Source organism: Culex pipiens, chromosome 1 (assembly GCF_016801865.2).
Source record: "Culex pipiens pallens isolate TS chromosome 1, TS_CPP_V2, whole genome shotgun sequence".
NCBI lineage: Eukaryota > Metazoa > Arthropoda > Insecta > Diptera > Culicidae > Culex > Culex pipiens.
In genome coordinates, this window is record NC_068937.1 from 57535592 (window position 1) to 57557240 (window position 21649).

A 21649-nucleotide genomic window follows, 5' to 3' on the forward strand; every position below is an offset into this window, starting at 1 on the left:
TGTCTCCTCACGAGAGACTGTTCTTCTCTCTTCAGGAGAGACAACTCTCTTGTTAGCGCTCCATTCTCTTGCATAGAAAGTGCAAACTAAACCGAGAAATGTATCGTTTTGATCGTTTTCTGTGTCTCGTGTGGGGGCTGCTTTCGGCTTTCGGGGGTCTTCGCCGTTGGAGCCCTGACTATAGCCTACTGGGGTTTGGAGCTGGCCGCGGCAGCTCAGTAGATCGACGACTTTTATTGGATAAGCAGCGTTTTCCAGCGAGCTCCTCTCTGTGATCGCGCGGCCTTTTTCAAGAGACCTTGGACGGAAGTTGGACACTTGTGTGAAGTTGGAACCTTAAGGTACCTTGAAGGTCCACCGGGATATCCGAGGGTGCCGAAGTTGAAGAAAGGAAAATTTTGTGTGGTTTCTGGTGCGGAGATTTCGAGGAGGTCACCATCGAGAGACCCCTCGACGGTCGAGTGTCCCGCAGGCGTGAGCACGCGCGCGCCCCTCGGAATAATAGTGAAGGGTGATGGTGAAATTGTTGCCTGGATAGGAAAGTGAATGTAGTTTGCGGCCAACCTGAGTGTCGACCCGATATCGATGCATGAGCAGGGTTCCAGGGAGTTTCGTAATAACCGAGTGAATGGAACAGTGACAGTGTGATTGCACGAAGAAAAAGAAGAAAAAACACAAGGATACACAGATAAGCACACTGGATAGTCAAAGTGGTTCGAGCTGATTGAATCGAGAGTGATTTTGGAGTATCGTCGAACGACTTAGAGCAACGATAACGTCGACGGTTGTGACTGGTGAAAAGCTAGTATTCAAATGAATCAGTATAATGTAAGTTCAATAACACAAGAAAAGCTGCAATAACCGATGGTTTATGTTAAAAAAAAGATAAAAAAAATATGATCGAAAGTGACCGCCCAAAATTTCCGCAAAACGAGATGTAATCGCCACGCCGGCGTGATCAAGTGTACAAATTGGTTGTAATTAAATTAACGAGTTTTACGTATATTGCTTCATCGCGCTTCTTTCAAAATATCGTGGAGGAAAGCATTATTGCGGAAAAAACGCCCAAAAGGGGATGACGGACAATTTATCGAATACCGTTTCGCCGAAAGCAGCTCAATTGATGGTTTGACGGAATCTAGGTGTTCCATGTGTCTAGAAAATTCGGAAAATATGTTGAAATTGGTTTTAAAAAGTTTTCTGATATACAACCTGTACTGCCCAGATAGGTTTTTAATCATTTTTGTTATAATGGAGCTAAATTATTTTTTTCCAGCAAGCCAAGTATTTTTTTTGTGTAAAAATTTAAATGATATTAAAAATGAAACAAAAATGCTAAAATGAGACTGATATCTGAATGAAAAATAATAATCATGATAATTACTCTTAACTGTTAGTAAAGTTGCCAGACCTTCAACATATTCTTTTTAGAAAAGTCATCATAATATATTTTTTTTATATCGAATAACAACACAGTAAAAAAACATGGTATTATAACATCTGGGAATGAGTACATCTTTTATGCCAGAAAAAATGTGTAATTTTCTATCTAAAAGTTACACTTAATCACTTTTCTGTTGTAATACCACTTTTTCAGTCTAAATTTAGGTAATAGTACATCCTAAAAGAGGCAATAATAAATCTCCCAATTTACACCTTCCAAATTTTCACAATTACAAAACACAATACACAATTTATTTTGAAGTTAAATATTCTTGCCAATCTATCCTATAACAAACATCCGTTGTTTTCGTTTTGGGTTAAAGTTGGGTTTCATACGGACATGTCTACCAAAGCAGGAATCCGACTTTTTTTTTTAAATTGTCGAAGGTCAAGTTTTTATGAATTAAATTATGTTGAAAATGAATATTTTTGACGATAAAATAACATTTTAGTTCCATTCTGATAAGCCAGATACCTCTATGGATTCATCCTAAGAAAGGAAGATTCTATGGAGGCGCTTGGTTTGAAAAAGAATTCAAAATTTCCTAATATTTATTATAGGGGAGAGTGGGGAGACTTGATCCCCTTTTTTGTATCGCACATAACTCTGTCAATTTCTCACAAAACTATAAACTTTTTGCATGAATTGAAAGCTTAAACATTTATCTATGTTTGGCTAATAAGGGTATTTCATCAGATGAACTCTTCGAATCATGCCAAGCGTTTTAAAAAAATATTTTAAATCGGCATTTTAAAAATGTTAGGGGTAACTTGATCCCCCTTTCAACATTTTGAAGAAATCTTAAGCAAAATGTTTCTTATTCATCCAAACTTTTAATTTTCTATAAGTTACAGCAATTTCACATAAAACCTGTACGTTTGTGTTCAAAATATAACAACAGCTGGAAATTTTTGTTTACGAAACTTTTGAAAAATGGTTCAAACTGCAGTAAGTTATGTACAACTATACTAAAGGAAACTATGTATGAAAACCCAGCTCAATTAATTAATCTTGAGGCTGATTCCAGTGACTGTAAAAATGCAGGGATCAAGTCTCCCTAAACGCACCTTTTTAAATTATTGATTGTAAAAATAGTATGACGATAAATTTAACATCAAATGCGTAAGGGTTTTGGAGTTGATAAGTTTATCAAACAATTCATGTATAAAAAATATTTTTTTGAATAATTTTTGAGTGTTTTCTATACATATCAATACAAAGAAAAAAAGATCTCTTGGCAGTTTTTTGCAGCTCGTTTTAGAAAAATGTGGGTCTCGTGGCGCAGGGGTAGCGGCTTCGGCTGCCGATCCCGATGATGCTATGAGACGCGGGTTCGATTCCCGCCTTATCCACTGAGCTTCTATCGGATGGTGAAGTAAAACGTCGGTCCCGGTTTCTCCTGTCTCGTCAGAGGCGCTGGAGCAGAAATCCCACGTTAGAGGAAGGCCATGCCCCGGGGGGCGTAGTGCCAATAGTTTCGTTTCGTTTAGAAAAATGTGTGTAACTGAATCTAAACATTTTTTAATTTTTTTCTTTGTTTTCTACAATGAGTTTTAGTTAATTTCGCACAACTTTCTAGAACAAAGCTAAATGTTTTACCCACATGCTGACGAGACACAGGCTTGGGATCAAGTGTCCCCGGGGATCAAGTCTCCCCACTCTCCCCTACTAGGTTTTAAAACTAAAACTGTAAAATAATAATGTTGGATGGAACTTATTTTATCTCAAATTAATTTCTTGGGCAATTTCCTTGAACATTCAAAGGAGAGATCTGATAGTTGCAAAGTTAAGAGAAAACCGTAAAAAAGAAAGGTGCCAAAAATAGAGGGATGGTCAAATCGGCACCAAACCTGGGATTTCTGTTGACTATCGATAAACGTACGTTCCATCCAAGATTGTGTGTTGAATCTGTGAAGTTCAAGTCCAAAGGTGTACTCAGTTGATATGGAATAGAGTGGCATTAAAAAAAATCGACATCATGGATACCGGATACCCAAATACAAATAACTGTAAAATTTTTTAGCGAAATCGATTAAGGTTTAAGGGTTACTATAGATCGTTAAAGCTGGAATTTGGAATTTGGAATTAAATATACTTTATTGAATCATTCTTATAATAATTACATTTGATTTACATAATAAGTGGTCATCTGTGGCTCTTCAGCTTTAGGTTGCTTTTCGTGATTTAAACACTGTTCATTTCATAACTTTAAAAGTATATGATTTATCATTTTTGTAACACTAGGTACATCGTTAAAGCTGGTAAAAAAATCTTTTCATACAAAAACGTCTTCTTTAAATCGTTAATAACTCGTCCTGGTTAACTCGAATCGTTTTGTGGTCTTCAATAAAATTGTCATTAAATTTTACTCAAGGACCTCACACTTGACAATGATTTGACATATTTAACGCCTCCTTTTAATGTAATGTTGAAATTTCTGCTTTTTCCCATAGATTTATGTGGTCTTTTACATGCAAATTTCAACGAAAAAGCAACCCTTATGCCGATATGGCTCAAAATTTGCACAGTTACTTATTTTTACCTAGAAAATCGAACCAAGGAGTATCTCTTATTTTTGAAAATTTTCATCTTTTCTTGTCACCCTAATATGGAATGACCCATACACATTCTACAATTTCAATATTTATACGTTTTTTCAGGGAGTCAAAAAAATATTGATAAAAATTCAAATTCATTGAAAAAACTTGTAAAGGCGACATTCAGAATATTTTTTAGACATTCAAACATAGTGTCCCGATTTACTTCACTTCCCATTGAGCAAGGGTGCTCATATTTAAAAGTTTCTGGAAGTTTCAAAAGTCAAAGGAACATAGTAAAAAAAAATCATGGTAATATTACATCTGGGAAGGGGTACGTCTTTTATGTCAGAAAAAATGTGTAATTTTAAATCTGAAAATGTGTAATTTTACCACTTTTCTGATGTAATGTCACTTTTTCAGTCTAAATTGAGGTAAAATCACAACATTCAAGAGGTCAAAATTCCAAAATTACACCCTCCAAATTTACACTATTTTTACTGTGTAAGACAATTCTAAAAAAAAAGTTATTTTTGATTAATTTCTCATGTATAGTTTATATATATTTTGACAAAGGACTTTGTCTTAAAGCTCTATCTGCGGTGTCAATGCATTTTTTTCGAAAATGTAGCGTTACCGTTACCGTTATCTGGAGGATTTAGTGTCCATCAGACTTTCATTAAAGACAGACCTTACGTTGGGAATTTTATTGCTCACACACACACGCACACGTTGAAAGAAACAGGTGGTGCACGAACTTGAGAGGAGGTCCAAGAAGTTATTGACGGTTGCCAGAACGGTCACCGGTATACCGAAATGATTGGGAACAAATTGATAGGATATCGGCCACACCCGGAGTGGCCATTGCCCTGGGAAAGGTTCTACCGGGAGGACATTAATTTCTCACTCCACAGCAAAGCTGGGAACATTCACCTACCTCTATGTTTATTTTGAGGTTAGGCTCGGACGGCTTGCACAATCCAGTGAGATATATATCTCTGTTAAGGATGTGCATCTTCAACAATTACAGAAAATTATTTATATACTAATATTATGTTGTTCGGTGAACAATAAGTGACGATAAGGATGATCGTCGGTGGGTGGGCGATGTGCGTTGAGCGGTGGGCGGCGGCGGCGGGCGGCGGGCTTGAGCGGTGGGCGGCGAGCGGTAGGCGGCGGGCGGCGGGCGGTGGGCGGCGGGCGGTGGGCGGCGGGCGGTTGGCGGTTGTGGCATGGCGGAGAGAAAGCAGTTTTTGGGTAGTTAATGGCAGATATTATTGCAGATATTGCTCGATTTTTTGCTTTAGGTGTGACTTCAGTTGACATTTGAAGGTTATTTGGGAGGGGGATTGTTTGATGAAATCAGGTAGTTTGTTGTACTGATAGCAACCAGAATAACTAAGACACCTTTTCCCGAATTCTGTATGCGGCAACGTGGTTCTTAGGTCTCCAGTCTGTCGCGTTATCCGTGCATGCTCCACACGGACTGGGTTGAAGTTATGATGCGTTGTAGGATTGTGCATTATGTTGTACATGTGAACGTAGATTTGGAACATGTGAAGAGCTCTTATGGTAAGAAATGAGTGATTCACATCGTTGTACAGCGAGCGTCTCGGATATAAAGCAGGTTTCCTCAGAATCGTTCTAATGCATCGATTTTGCAGCGTTTGTAGTTCTCTCAGGTTAACCTTGTTGGCAGTACCCCAATTGATGACCAAGTACTGCAGACGTGAATGAATCAGCGAGGCGTAGAGGCTTTTCAACCAGCGAAAAGGTAGAAACGACGAAATTTTACGTAGAACTCCACATGCAGGTGCAATCTTCTTCTTCAGTTGGTCGATGTGAGGCTTCCAATTAAGCGTCTCATCAAGTACCAGTCCTAAGTACTTGAAGCTCGAGACTTTTTTGATCTCAGTGGTGTTGATGGCAACAGCAGGCAGCTCTGGAACAGTCCGTTGCGGTGAATGGAATATCATGAACACCGTTTTGGAGAGGTTCAGGAACAAGAGGTTGGACGTGAAGTATTCGTTGAGGGTTTGTAGATCAGCTTGCATCATTTGGGTGATATGTACGGCGTCCTTGTGACTGTAGGTGATCACTGTGTCATCAGCAAAGAGGCGTACTTTCCCAAACAGTTGAACGCGGGATAGATCATTAATGAAAATGATGAACAGTAACGGTCCCAGTACACTTCCTTGAGGTACTCCAGTGTCGATAATTGCTGAATCTCCATTGATTCCGTTTGAGTTCACAAACTGCATCCGGTTGGAGAGATAGGATCTAAGAAGACTTAGAGCAGCCCCGCGAATACCGTAACGCTCCAGTTTTTGTAACAGCAAACCATGGTTAATGACATCGAACGCCTTCTTTAAGTCTAGAAACAGACTTCCAGTGAATCGCTTGCCATCCAGATCCTGATAGATGTCATCAAGTAGCTCAGAAGTAGCAGTGCGGGTGCTGCTCCCACGTCGGAATCCATACTGGTTTTTGTACAGCAGCTCGAGCGAGTTCAAGAAACTCTTGATTCTTGACGCAATCAGCTGTTCGATGATTTTGTTCAGCACAGACAAAACCGAGATCGGTCTATAGTTATTCACGTCCGTAGGATCACCAGACTTGAAGATTGGAACGACACGTGCAGATTTCAGTTGATCCGGATACCGTCCAGTCAGTATTATTTCGTTGAAAATATCTCGAAGAATGCACGAAAACGCCAGCTTGTGTTTTTTCAGTGCGGCTGCGGTGATGTTGTCTGGTCCTGGAGACTTGCTGCAATCTAGCTTGTTGATCAGCAGGAGGACCTCTTCAGACGTTGTTGGGTGGAGATACATCGTAGTGTCAATCCGACGTAACGTGTTGAACTTAAGGACGTTTCTGTCACTGATGATCGTTGAGGCCAGATTGCTTCCCACGGTACAGAAGTGTTTATTCAGCTCGTAGCTCACTGTTACAGGGTCTGTAACTTCGGTGCCTTCAATTTTCAGCTTCATTTCCTTAACGCTTCCTGCTGCTTTCCCCAAGATCTCATTCAAACATCTCCAACACTGCTTCGTAGATGAACTCGAAAGTTGGCGATAGTAGTAGTTCCTCTTACACTCCTCTTTCTTCGATTGAACCTTTTTGGAAGCATGTTTCAACAACGATTTGGTCTGCATGTCTAGCGGGTTGGTTCTGCTTTTCTTAAGGAGCTTTTCCTTAATCGCCAAGAGTTTCCATAGGTCCAACGTCATCCAAGGGCAGTGTCCTTTAATCTTGGCTTCCACTGATACCGTTTTTGTCACTGATTTTTTTATTTCATTGAACTTGTCAGTAATGAACGCAATTTTTTCATTTGCATTCATGCCATCTGGCATGTTTTCAAGCGCGGAGGAGAACAAGGTGTTGAGACGTTGGTGGTCGACAATCTGCTTCTCCAAGACTCGAAGCTTCTTGGTTGCATGCCAGTTGAATGAAGAAACAAGGATAGAATGGTCGCTTGCTTCGGTGAAGATGGTTTCATTAAGGAGTGTGTCAGCAAAGGTAGTTGTGCATATCAAGTGATCCAGGATGTTCCCACTTGATGGTCGCGTCGCCACTGTATTCGTTACTTGAACATTAAACGAATCCAGTAGGCGTAGATACTCCTGAACAGCAGGACTCGTCGTGTTGTTCACGGGAACGTTGAAATCCCCAGCAAGGATAACATGCTCACTTGGTAATTCACTCAAAATCTTGTCAATGATTTCAAGGGTCGCTCCAAAAGGATAGCTCGGTGGACGATACACGGCAACAAGATCGATTGGTTTCCCAGCATGTTGCAGGTGTAAACAAATGTAGTGGCAGCCATTTATGTTCACGTTCTTGGTGACGAAACATTTCAATTTGTCACGAAAGTAAACCACCAGACCTCCATGCGAATCCGAACATTTACGGAATCATACGACTTGGGGCAATATGGGTATCAAAATTCATGGTTTTTGAAACTGGTAATGAAAATGGCCATTGTGGCAGGATTGGCCACACCCGGAGTGGCCATTGCCCTGGGAAAGGTTCTACCGGGAGGACATTTACGGAATCATACAAATTGGGGCAACAGTGGTGCAACATTCTCGCGTGGCAGTTCCAAGAAAGCAGGAGACGAGGCAAAATTTGCGCCATGTTGCCGCATTTCATGCGAACTATATAAGCTAACAAATAGCCTCTGAACAATTTTAGTTTTGACCGAACAGCCGTCAGAGACGGATCGACGGTGGCAATTTTATTGCTCATACACACACATGCACACATTGAAAGACACAGGTTGTGCACTAACTTGGGAGGAATTCTGTTCTAATGATGATTGTTAGGACGGTCACCGGGAAACTAAAATGATTCGGGGCAATGGGGTTGGACCAAACTGGTAGGATATTGGCCATACCCGGAGTGGCCAATGCCCTGAGGGAAGGTTCTACCGGGGACATTTATCGGACCATACGACTTGAGGCAGTATGGGTATCAAAATTCGTGGTTTGTGATACTGGTAATGAAAATGGCCATTTTGGCAGGATTGGCCACACCCGGAGTGGCCAGTACCCCGGTGAAGGTTCTACCGGGTACATTTATCGAACCTTACAAATTAAGGCAATATGGGTATCAAAATTCATGGTTTGTGATACTGGTAATGAAAATGGCCATTTTGACAGGATTGGCCACACCCGGAGTGGCCATTGCCCTGAGGGAAGGTTCTTCCGGGAGGACATTTACGGAACTATACAAAATTCATGGTCATGGCTACTATTGATACAAAAAAAAAAATAGAATTTCAGCAATTAAAAAAAATATTTGAAAATCAAATATTTATGAACTACCCTAATGTACTTAGATTTTCTTTCATGAAAAATAAATGTTTTTTGAATTCAGCTGCCCAAAATAACCCTAATATGACATTTTTGGTAGAATACCTGACATTTTTAAATTTTGTCACACCTTTGTTCGGAGAGGAGCCACTGTGTTTGTTCTAAAAACGCAGACTATCCTGCGAGTATCTACAATGAGATGCGTTGGTTGCTGTGATTTCCCATTTGGAACTGTCAACGCAGAAATCCTGCGAAAATTTTCATATATTTCAAAATTTAGAACTTGCGAACTGCTTCCTGCGTTTTTAGTACATAATCGCAGCACCGCAACATTCTCATTGTAGAAGATCAGAAGTGTCCTGTTGTAGATCTGCGAGTTTCTTGTTGTAGACCAGGCTTTAGTGGTAGATTCAGCATAAGTTGCAGAACCTTTCGAAATGGTTGCAAGATTTAGAGTATTCATTACATTAAACAGGGTTGTCAGAGCTTTTATATCTCTTTTTTTAATAGCATAAATATTAGGGTGGGTACGGATCTTGAAAAGTTCTCAGATCAAGTTCTGGTGTGGTTCCCCTTGTAGGGCATATCCAAAGGGACTCTCACGCCAAATTTCAGCTCATTTGGTTGAAAACTGGCTTGTCTCAAGCGGGTTCAAGTTTACATGGAAATTACTATGGGAAATTTTGAATTTTCGTTCATTGGCTCCTACAGGCCTGGGGAAAACATGTAGAAACTTCTAGGATGGCCAGAAATGAGCGGAATCGTCTGGAGAACATGCTCTTCAAGGGGAACCACACCAGAACTTGATCTGAGAACTTTTCAAAATCCGTACCCACCCTAATAAATATAAAGGAATTCCTTGAAAAAAAAAATCTATTATGAATTTTCAAGAATTCATTCGAAATCGTTATTGTTTGCAAAGCTACTCAAATATTTATTACAATAGAATGCAGAAGGTTTCGAAAACTACAGAATATTCTACGAATTAACATTCGGCAAAACGCGCCCAATTTCCTCGATCACACTATCGCGGAAAAATCGCGTGCCTCAAGTGCCTCCTCTTCGGCGTTTGCGTCGGAGAGATGAAGAAGTCGGCCGCGCGTCAACTGACGACTCTCGCGGGCGCATGAAATCGAGAGTGATCGCAGGCCATGACTCCAATCTGGCCCCAGGCAGAGTGTAAGAGTGGAGGCTAGCCAGGCCAGCGAGCCAACAAACGGCAGCCAGCGGCATCTGACGACGAAGTGTTATAAAAAGGAGGTCTCGAGAATTGCGCAATTTGTTGGTGTTGCTGTTTGTGTATGTGTGTGTGATGCTTGTCAGTGTGCCAATGTTTGCCCATGTACAATAGATGTAGTACATAGTGAGAGCGTTTCGCGCTAGAATGATTCTAGCTACAGACCCAACAGTCAGTAGCAGCACGATTTTGCGAGACAATGCTGACCTTTTCAGAGGGTGCACTTGGGTAATTCTTGTTTACCAAGCTGGCAGGTGGAGTTATTCTAAGCGAGATATGTTCTTACTAGAAAGAGCTGCATAGAAATTGTCGTTTACGGTTTGAGTTTTTTTTCTGGACAATTTTCGAACCACATTTCACAGAATCTACAGGGAAGAAAGAATGCGTGAACATACCTTCCAAAGTGTTATATAGGTTGTGCTATATATCGTCGCGTGTGTGCTATCTTCTGAAACGTCCTATCTTTTAACAGCAGACGGGCCGGGTTTCTTCTTCTTCTTACTTAATTTAACTTTTCAGATAAAATTAGCTGTGGCCTTATATATTCAGAAATTTGTATTCGTACCTTAAACAAAAACTTTTATAGCCAAACCTTTCTCTAAAAGTTGCAAATTTACTTTTTCACTCGGCTTGAATGCAGCGAGGAGATGATGTATGCAGGTGTGCACGAGCTACTCTGTATTCCACATGGTATAGGCTAAAAGTGCTGCAGCTATATGTAACAAGTGGCTTTTCATTAGATCAAGTCTGGTTTACGTTGCCTGCCACCAGCTAAACAACTCCAAAGCCAAACAGCCCAAGCTGAAAAAGGGGAAATCGACGATCGACTTTCAGGAAGATATGCAGCAGCTGAGCACCGATGATCAAGTTGAAGTGTGCGGTGGTGGGGGTGGTTTGGCGAGTTGCAATTGCAGGCAAAAAAAAACTTACATACGTAAGGTATTCACTTTCATCGCAGACAAAGGTGAACGTTGCAAGCCCGATGCGGTGCTTCAAGCTACAACGCATTGTAATGTATCCATCCGTGCATTCCACTCAGGTCGAGTCTGAAGAGTGAGACGGACTGGAGGACCAGGTCCAATTTTTTTTCTCTTTTTAGCACACTTGCGCTTGAAGCTGCTAGATGCTGATCAACTTAATTTTGCATTGCCTGTCGTTACCTGTCGCGTTATCGAGAGGTGTCCAGCTACCACTACACATGCGATCGATTGTGGTTCGCCAAGGTCGTCCGGGGACTCAGTCTACAATCGGTTTCAGAACACAAACCTGTTCTCGCACGTCACATGTATCCAGGTGCTAAAAATATGCACCATAGTTTATCCTTTCGATTTCGTTCGGCAGGTTCGTCGCTTGAGGCCGTTCAGGTCTTTCGTGTTAAGAGCACTGGTAACGCCCTGCGGCGAGTCGTTTGGGATGCGCGACCACGGAAATTGTGCCCAGAAATGGATCATAAATTAACGATGGGGACTGGACGTTTCGATTCTTCGGGCGTGACAATGACCGCGCAAGGACGTTTAGTGACTTTTACGATGAATGTTGAGTGAAAATTGATTTAAAAATAATTGGGACCGCCTCGCGAGGCCAGCTTCTTATCAAGTCTGCCAGCGTGTAAAGTGAGTGGAAGAAAGATCTCGCAATCCGATATATTATTGATCGACTGTTAATGCCTGCATTCCAACCGGTTTGCCATTGTTGGCCAGCTCATTAATCAGCTACTTATGTACCAAGTATGGTTTATCAAAAAGCAACGGTGAGCGTGGCCATGAAGCTACTGCCTTGGAAGGTTTACTCTTGAAGTTTTGTGGGACCACATTGGTTATAATAATTTGTTCTTTTTTTCTTTTTTTTTTAAATATATTTGTTTAGCTTTCATTACAAAAATAGTACCATTTAACTGTATGATACCAACAATAAATTTGAAGGCCTTGCAACCTTATATCACGTTGTGCTCACTGTAACGTGATAGATAAGGCTGGTACAAATATTTTAAAAAAATTTGTCTCCCCCCCCTTCAAAATCGGCCTGAAAAATCGGGGGACAAACACTTTTTTTCAAAAAACTTTGAAATTTCAATGAAAGTTCAAGTTCAATCATCTGAAATCAATTCAAAATGCATTCCCCTGCGTTAGTATCATTTTGAACATGTTTGGGTTTATTCAAAAATCTTTAGAAAAACTTTGACGCTTGAAATTTACAAATTCGGAACACTTTTTTGTTACGGATGTAAACAATGTTTGGTTCTCTTTATGAGTACATATTTTTTTTTACAAATTAATGACTTCACGCACTGAAACCAACGAAATTCAAGTTTAGTTCTGTTTTATGAATGGTCTGATAACTTTTTTTGTGAAAATATCAGTTAAATTCAGGTGTTCCACAATTGTGGGAGGCACAATAACATCCCACAATTATGGAACATGCAATTTGAAGGCAGTGTTTTGCTGCTCTGAATGAAAAAGTCTTGAGATGCAGTTTTTTTGTTTTAAAAGAACTACTTTTACTAGTGAAATAGAAAGAGAATGTCCAAATAAGGCTCCTAAAAATAGTAGGTTCGACAGAAAAGATGCATTTGGCATGCTATTTACAAATTATCAAAAAAGTGTTCCGAATTTGTGGGTGTTCCGAATACTTGGGATGACTGTAGTGTAAAATGCATTTTAAAACACTTTTTTCATTCAAATAATGAGATAATAGCTTGTGGCATTTTTCGAGACGAGATTTGTCTGATCACGCCTTCCGTCGGACGGGAAGTGAATGTTGGCCCCGGACTAACCTAAAAGGTTAGGTCGTTAGCTCAGTCCAGGTGTAGGAGTCGTCTCCCTGGGTCCTGTCTCGGTGGAGCCCCTACGACTTTAAAAAATCATACAAATTTTGTTATGAAAATTTTACTGGACCCTTATGACTTAAAAAATCATGCAAATTCTCAATATGAAAAATTTGACTGGAGGCGCCCCTATGACTAAAACATTTTTATGAAAATTATGGAAATTTAACTGTAGGCGCCCCTAAGACTATTTTTTTCAATACGAATATGCCATAGAAAAAAAAAAATTGACTGGAGACGCCCCTACGACATAAAAAAAACATACAAATTTTATAATGAAAATATGACTGGAGGCGCTCTTATGACTTAAAAAAATCATACAAATTCTTATTATGAAAATTTGACCTATGACTATGAATGAAACATTTTTATGAAAATTCTCAATATGAAAATTTAACTGGAGGCGCCCCTACGACCTTATTTTTTAAAAAATTAAAATTTTGACAGGAAGCGCCCCTACGACTTAAAAAATCATGAAAATTTTCGCTATGAAAAATTTAATGGATGCGTCCCTACGACTTTAAAAAAAATCATACAATTTCTTATTATGAAAATTGACTGAAGGCGCTCCTATGACTTAAACATTTTTAAGAAAATTCTTAATATGAAATTTTTTTTATTTTGTTTTACTGGAGGCGCCCTTATGAGTGGGGAAAAAAATGATAAAATTATTGAAAAAAAGTTGATTAATCGGTGCCCAAAGCAGCTTAAAAATGATAAAAATATAAAATAAGATTTTACTGGAAACGCTATTATGAAAAAATTAAAACATTCAACAAAAAAAGGTTTGACTATCGTCGCCCCTCTAGCAACATAAAGACTGTTTAATAAGAGCCAAACAAAGTTTGGCGTACGATAACATAACAAAATAAAAATTCTGTTTAACGTTCTAGCTACAACAATTTTTTGCGCCGGTTGGCACACTTTGTTTGACTAGTTTTGAACAGTCTTTATAGCTTGAGGAGCACCGATAGTCAAATAATTTTATTTTGTTTTTATTTCAACAAAACGCCGCTGGTAAAGGCCTTTTTTCAAAATCTCTTTGATCATTTTTATGTTGCTCTACTTTTTCATTTTTTTATTTTGTCATGAGGGCACCTCTAGTGAAGTTTTATTTTCAAAAAGGTAGTCAAATTGTTTTATTTAATTTTTTTATTTCATCACAAGGCGCAACTTTTTATCATTTTTATGTTGCTTAAGCTAACTTTTTTTGATTATTTTTTTACGTGTTGTGAAGCTTTCTTTGAAATCTTATTTTCAAAATATTTTCATCATTTCTATGGTGCTTTTCAGGCGTTGATAGTATTTTTTGAATATATTAATTATTTTATCATTTTTTAAATTTTGTTTATGAGAGAGGTGCCTTTTCGGAACATTTTCTGGGGTAAATCGAAATATATCTTTGTTTCCTGTAGCAAATTTGTTACTTTTTATAGATTTTCTAGGACGTTTCTTCAGAAAAGTCAAGGAATCGATAGAAATATATTCAAAATTATCTTTTTTCATTTTTTATACTCAAAAAGTCTGTTACAAATGTTTGACCCAAAAATTAAGTTTCTTATCTAATTTTTCAGATTTTCAGAAAATTCCGTCCAAAGATACAAAATTTCATACGTTTACATACCCATTCCAGCCCTCAAAATTGTATGGAGACTTGTATGGAAAAACAAATGATGCAAAATTGCTTCTTTTGACATAGGGAATGCAAAGAAAAGTCGATTGAAAATCGAACCAGTAGTTTCCGAGTTATGATCAGTTGAATACTTTCAGTTTATCCAGCTACAACCCAACCCCACCTCTAGACGGGGTTTGATTTAATAATTCTCCAAAAATCAATTTTTTAACCAATTTTCGACCCTTAAAAAGCATTGGAAAGAAGAACTCTTAAAATTTGAAAAAAAATTAGGGTTGAACGTGTGACTTGTTTGATGTGACTGTACCAATGTTTAAAAAAATGATTGTTTTTTTTGGCTTTGTTTTTCACTAATATTTTCTGTACTTTTTTTTCTATTGTCTCAGAAATTTTTGAACAATTTGATGGTTTGTTCTAGAGTAAAAAAAAATGAAAAACATACAAAAAAATAATGAAAAATTGGCTGTAAAAAACATGACAAATTAGGTACTAGAATAGGGCAAATACTACCAAAAACAAATATCAACTAAACAAGATAAATGCAAATATAAAAACTAAAAATGAAACAAAAACAACATAAAACTGGAGAAGTAAAGTTTTTCGTAGAACAAAAGTTGCTTAAAATGACAAGGGACAAATTAAAAAAAAAATCGAAAAAATGGGCAGCAAAGGGTTAACACTTAGAAAAAATCAAGTTCATCGATTTGAATTCTTTAAGATTGTGTATCTCAGAAACAAATTGCTCGATTTGAAAGTTTCAAAGAGAAAGTTGTACAAAATTTTCTTGGCTCTTCAAAAATATTTTTCAGGGGTACTTTAAATTCCAGAAGTGTTATTTAAAATGAATAGAAACCAAAATAAATTGAAAATGCAGTCCTAAAATTAGCTTTAACCAGAAAACGGTACATTTTGTTAACAAAATTGCTTCAACCATTTTTGTCCACTTTTTCGTTTTTTTTTCTTCAAAAAAATCATATCTCCTGAACCAGATTTTGCACCATCACTAAAGTTCCGAAGATGTCTTTTTAGTCCCCTAAAACATAAAAAATCGGATTTTTTGCTTTGCCCAAGACACCAAATCGATCAGATAATCCCTTGTGAAGATATAGAAATTCATTCATTTGCATATAAATTTAATATGACCAGTCCCCAGAATTGTATGGACATTTGTATAGAAAAACGAATGATGCAAAATTGCTTCTTTTGACATAGAGAATGCATGGTGCATGGCAAAGTTTCATCCAAATAAAAAAAAATGAAAAGTTAAAAATCGCGAAAAAAATTTGCGAAATCGTAGAGAACTACTCTTAATATAAAAAAAAGAAAACTTATGAAAACTTGTTTTGAGCAATTACTGCTACACTTCTTCACTAAACCCCCGTTTACGCTCCACAAGTGAACGGCACATCCCTCTTCCGATTTACGCCAAAACTCTCATTTGCGCAAAAATCTCAAATTCGCTCAAACTCCGAATTAACGCCCCCCCTTCATGGCGCTATTCAACACAATTTGCAGCGCCAATTCAAAAAGTGTAGTTTCCTGTTGCACCAATTTAAAATATATAAAAAAACGAAGCTGACTTTATTTCTGTCGGCCGGTACTAGACCAACCACTGTCTTCTTTTTAACTACAAGGACTTCGCCGCCCTGTTTGAGTAAGGCACAGAGCGACGGCGCCGGATACCCACGACCACTTAGAATTTTAGAGCGTCCGCCTCGGGATTCGAACCAGCAAAATATATGTAAAATATACAAAAGTATTATTTATTGAGATTAAAGATTCACTGTTAGCGCCCTTTCGCCATCTAAACAAGCACCCCATGCGCCCCTTTCGAGAAAACCCTCCCCTTTCGAAAATCCTGTGCACGACCCTGGTGCAATCCAAAGGTCGTCAGTTTGAATCCCGGGGTGGCTGGAAACTATGGTGTAAAAATAGGTTTGCAATTGCCACAACAATCAAGCCTTCGGACGCCTAGTTTCGAGTAGGAATCTCGCAATCGAGAACGCCAAGGCAATGCTGTAGAACGAATAATTTGATTTTGATGTTTGATACCCACCTTCACGTATACATATCGAACTCAAAAACTGAACAAATGTCTGTGTGTGTGTTTGGATGTGGATGTGAGCACCGAAATATTCTCACTCAAACATCTCAACACTTGTTGAACCGATTTGGGCCGTTTTGGTCTGATTCGATTTGTCTTGGGGTCCCATCTCTATTAAAAATATTAAGTTTAGTAAAGTACTTCAAAAGTTATGCTTGAAACCCCATTTTGAAGAAAGTCCAGAAGATCGTAAAAAGGGTGGTATTTGTAAGAAACCATTTTTAGAACGTTATTTAAAACATCTTTCCAACGAGTCCAAAGCATCAAAGATCTGATAACCTTATCGAAAGCTATTTAGAAATATGCTGAGAAAGGGTATAGTTCCCCTAGTTGAATTTGATTCCCGGAGTTCCGAGTTATAATTCTAAATGTTTACCATAGGTCGGGCATGTACGTGTGTCGAACGCGTTTGACCTGAAATTCCCTTGGCCTGTTGTCGCACTTAGAGCAATTGTTATGGTGTGCCAAGTTATCACGACAAGATTGAAACTTCTTTCATATGAAGAGTGACAACAATGCAATGCAATTTTTTTTATTGAATATCTCAGGATTGAAATGGAGTTTTGGGGATCTGAGTAGGTTGAAAGGTGAGGTAATGAGAGCTGCACAAAATGGTGTTCTTAACTTTTTTTTAAATATACATTTCATGCATGTTTCTATTGTGAAATTGTCTCAGGAACACGAATATTTATTTGAGTTTGAAAATTATGCTATTTTTCACTAAAATGCCAAAAACTCCCTTTAAATTTAACCAATTGGGATGCTCTACCCTGCATTTTGTTGCATTTTTCAATTCCTTCCAGATGCATTTTGAATTTTGAAATTTAATTGAATTTTCCCCAAGTTATAGCCTTTTTTAGATTTTTGAAGTTTTTGAACCTTCAAACTTTGTGTCCCGATTTGCCCCACTTCCCGTTGACCTAGAGTGCTCATATTTTGGTCAGATGCTAGTTTTATATGTACAAACAACCCATGAAAATTTCAGGCAGATTGGTGACGTCGATGCGAGATGGGTATATATGTATGACGTGTGACAAATAAGCACGGAGTTACTTAAATTTATTTTTGATTTGAAATCGAGTTTTAAGGACTTTTGACTTTAAATCTAACAAAATTGGCATGCTCAAATCAACTCAATAACACGACGATATGGCGTATACGACATTGCACTCCGTAGGTGGTCATAATCCACGTCCGCTGTTCCTTCTCATCGATTACAGAGCTTTCAAAAGCTTCAGTTGATTGTACTCGTTCGACCATTCGTCACACAACCATAGACAATCGTCGAAATCACTTCGGCCTGCGATTTTCTTCAAGAGGAAAGCTACAACTTCCAAACACGCAAAACTTCGAAGCGATCGTTCCATCAATTCGCCAAACAAGACGTGAGTGGAGTCTTTGAGCAGTGTTCACTGTTCAGCCATCGATCGGCGAATGGCCATAAACTTGGCCCGGCGGAAGGAATGCCTCCTCCTGCCTCAGGTTGTCATGTGATTCGATTTGGCTAATCCGTCTTTTTTTCGATTGTTAGGTATTCGCGTGAATGCAAGCAAAATTTTGATTTGCTAAATTTCGTGTCGCACAGCCGGAACTTACGGAACGTTTCTGGGCAGCCGTTGACAGGTTTCGTCAGAAAGCGTTAATGAATGGGGGTTCACACACAAGAGGAGACGAAAATGTCTCGGAAATGTAACACGCTCGAATGGTTATGAAATAACTCCGAAAGGAGCGCAGACCACTCTCAAGCGTATCCCTTGAGGATCCAATCTAGACTTAAAGCACGGTAAATTGTTTAGTAAAATTGAAATGAATTCTATTCAGACAAAAAATTTGAATATGAAAACCAAAAAGTGTTTAAAAATGTAAAAATCTTGGTAATAAAAAAATGTAAAAAATCCTAGATGACAGTAAAATAACAAAACTTATACACATTTTTTGAAAAAAGTTCTAAAGATAGGTAGCATAAAAAGTCAAAAAGTGTACAGTAGAAGGTTTAGCATCCCGGGTTGGTCAAGGTTGTTTTGATCGAAAACCATCAACGTCCAGCGGCGCCTTTCCCCAAATGTGAACGAGGAGGGAAATAAGAAAAAAAGAGCGTTTCGATTACCCAATATGCAACTTTCCCCCTTTGGGAGGATTGCAAATCGTGCGCGCGCGGACAGCATTGTGAGCGAAAACTTATGAAACTGTGAGCGATCGTGTTTTGAGGAGGTAAATTTCGAGCGGGCGTAAAAATTAATTTCATTACCATTGTGGCGACCGGTGCTAATCAAACTTCATTTACGAGATGAGGGCAAAATTTGAAAAATGCGCTCAGTCAGTCGTTTAGCCGCCGCCGCCAGGAAGTGCAACCCATTAGTGGCAGTTTCTAAAGTTAGTGTGCGGCGAAATGCGTGAGCGAACGAGAAAGCCAGCAGAGGATTTCTGATTGCAATTTATGAAGAAGACTTGCAGTATAAACGAGAGGTTGTTATATGGTAGATAAGTGTTTGCGTGTTGGTTTTCTACGTTGATTACAATTGTTAAACACTGTTGTACACCTCAGTAAGATTATGGCTTCTTTTTAAGTTAATTATGTAATCTGATTCTAAAGCATGCGAACTTTCGGAAACCCCTTAAAAATTTATCTTTCCCGACTAGATTAGCTGTTGCATCGTTTATCAAAAGTTCGATTATCCGAAGGGCCTTCAAAGAAATTCGAATAATCGAATTATAAGAAGAAAAAAAGTACTAGTAACCACTAGGGTGCCCAGAATAAGGAACTTTTTTTCAAAACCTCGTTCCACAATCTAAATTTTGTATCTTGAGATATTTTAGGACTCTGGTGCAAATAAATCAAATCAAATTTTCTTACGGTCTGGTCTGCACGGTTCGCAACTTCTATACAAAAAAATCCTAAAAGTGATATTCTCATTGGGAATTTATTGCTCTACAACTTTGTAGAACATACCAAGGCTGTAATACTCGTTCCTGAAAAAATGTTAGCGATATAATTTGTTTTTCTTGTACACTCAAAAAAATTAGTTCGCGTAAACGTGAACAGCGTTCATGCCAACGGGTGCAATTCATGGTGCAATGCACTATAAAAGTTGAACAGTTTTCTTCCTGGTTCCCGTTGGCATGAACGCTGTTCACGTTTATGCGAACTCATTTTTTTGAGTGTATGAAAAACATTTTTCTCACCAACTACAATCAATGGATTAATCTCAACCATTTTTGCTCAAAATTGGCACAAATGCTTAAAACAATCCAAAAACCCGTTTTCCGCGTGTGGAGCAGGCATTCATTTTTTATGGGCACCCTACACTGAAATAAAAAAAAGTACCAAATTCCTAAATTCTAGGAATTTTGCCTCCTTTCCTTATTAAGTAATCCAAAAAACCCGCTTACTAAATAAGGAAAAGTGCCAAAATTCCTAGAATTTAGGAATTTGGTACTTTTTTTTATTTCAGTGTAGTGACCAAACATTAGTAAATTTGCTTGGTGAATTGTGTGTTATGTTACCAAATAAATATTTAAGTATCCTCAATATTCCCTTACCGCCAGATCACTTAAGGGATTACATATCAGTTATTCCACGTCTAACAAGAACCGAAAAATTTCGTTTTTCTGAACAGTTTTTGCAAAAACATGTTTCAAAATCATATCTCCGGAACGGCTGAACCAATTTTAATTCATGATTTGTCATGATCTGCGAAGCTGTCTCAGTTTACAGAATTTAATTCTGTTGATTGTAACAGCTTTAGGAAGCCCACTTCTTACTAAGCATGACAAAAAATAGCAGTTCTTGGCGTTAGCTTTAAAAATGTGATACCTTTCCCAAAAAAAAAATGTGAAACCATTTTTGCGTCACCACTGAAGGACGGAATCATTTTGCAAAATAATGAACTGGCATATCAACCAGTATCGCCGTGTGCACAGCTTTTGTTTGAAAAGGTCATCAACTTTGTTTTAAAACCTGTATATTTTGCATTTTTATAGGTTCGCTGCTGCTGTTGTTCAATATTTAACATAAACCAAGTGTTATGAACGGTACTCAAGTACTGGCACCACTAGACAACTCCCATAAACTTCCTCAAAATGCAAAGTTATCACTTTAATCACAATTCATAATCAATATGTTTCCTCTCTCTTTCCACTTCCTCTTTCAGCTGACTAACCGGTGCCGTTGAGCGTACTTTATGTGCCGTAGAACGCGCAGTTAGAATTTGAAGTATCACCAGTCACCACCACCCTCGCCCACACACGTGGCAACGCCGGGAAAGGGCGCATCCGGTCCGACCCTTTGACAATGTGTCCAGCCGCTTGAAAGGCCTGAACCAAGGCGCAACTACAGAAGGCACCAACCGCGTATTGCGGATGCTCCAAGCCAACTTCCAGAAACAATCGAAGACCCTTCACTTAACAGTCCCGCACTGTTTTGTGTGTGTGTTTGTTGAGTGATTTGTGCAACAAAGTAACCTTTGAAAATCGAAGAAAAACTGTTTATCCAATAGAAGTAGGCGAGGAACGTTAGGTTAGGTTAGGAGGAGGAGTAGGTGCATAGTAGGCTGCGAGCAGAAGCCAAAATTCACCCGAGCAGCAATTAGAAAGACGCAACAATGTTTCCGGTAAGTGGGGCCTCTACGGTTGGGGTTCATAACATTTTTCAACTTTTCTGTGGCCAAAGAAGAAGTGTGTGATCTACATGAAAAAAAACTTGTTGCAGTCAAGTTGGATCAATGCTGAGAGCATGTCTTGTGATGGATGAGCACTTGTTGCTTGCGCTTGTGAAGAGTCGACGACTCTTCGGGTCGAGGCTGGGTTTCATGTTTTGTTTTGTTGTTTTGGCCGGATTTTTTTTTGCTCTCCGAAGAAAACATTCAATCGACTTCGGTAATGATTGTTTTCTCTGGGTTATTAAAGATTTTGGATTTACGTAAAGGCGAACGATTGTTGAATGTGGGTTAGCAGCATGCAAGCTGGCTTGATAATAATACACACAATAACACAGTTCATTGTGTGGAATAAAGTGGTTTAAAAATTATAGTTAGCCCTGCCAATTGAAAATGACGTA

At 38.6% G+C, this 21649-nt stretch overlaps 1 protein-coding gene across 4 annotated transcripts in view; it reads left to right on the forward strand.

The window, feature by feature from the left end:
- The first annotated feature begins 208 nt into the window (after positions 1–208).
- The window catches only part of LOC120424548 (mucin-5AC), a 134911-nt gene continuing 113470 nt past the window's right edge, over positions 209–21649 (forward strand). For all 4 annotated transcript variants that reach the window (XM_052706400.1, XM_052706401.1, XM_039588711.2 and 1 more), the window contains exons 1-2: positions 209–828; positions 20745–21203. In XM_052706400.1, coding sequence (XP_052562360.1) covers positions 21195–21203 — 9 coding nt within the window. In that variant the 5' untranslated portion in view covers positions 209–828; positions 20745–21194. The remainder of the gene's footprint in view (positions 829–20744; positions 21204–21649) is intronic.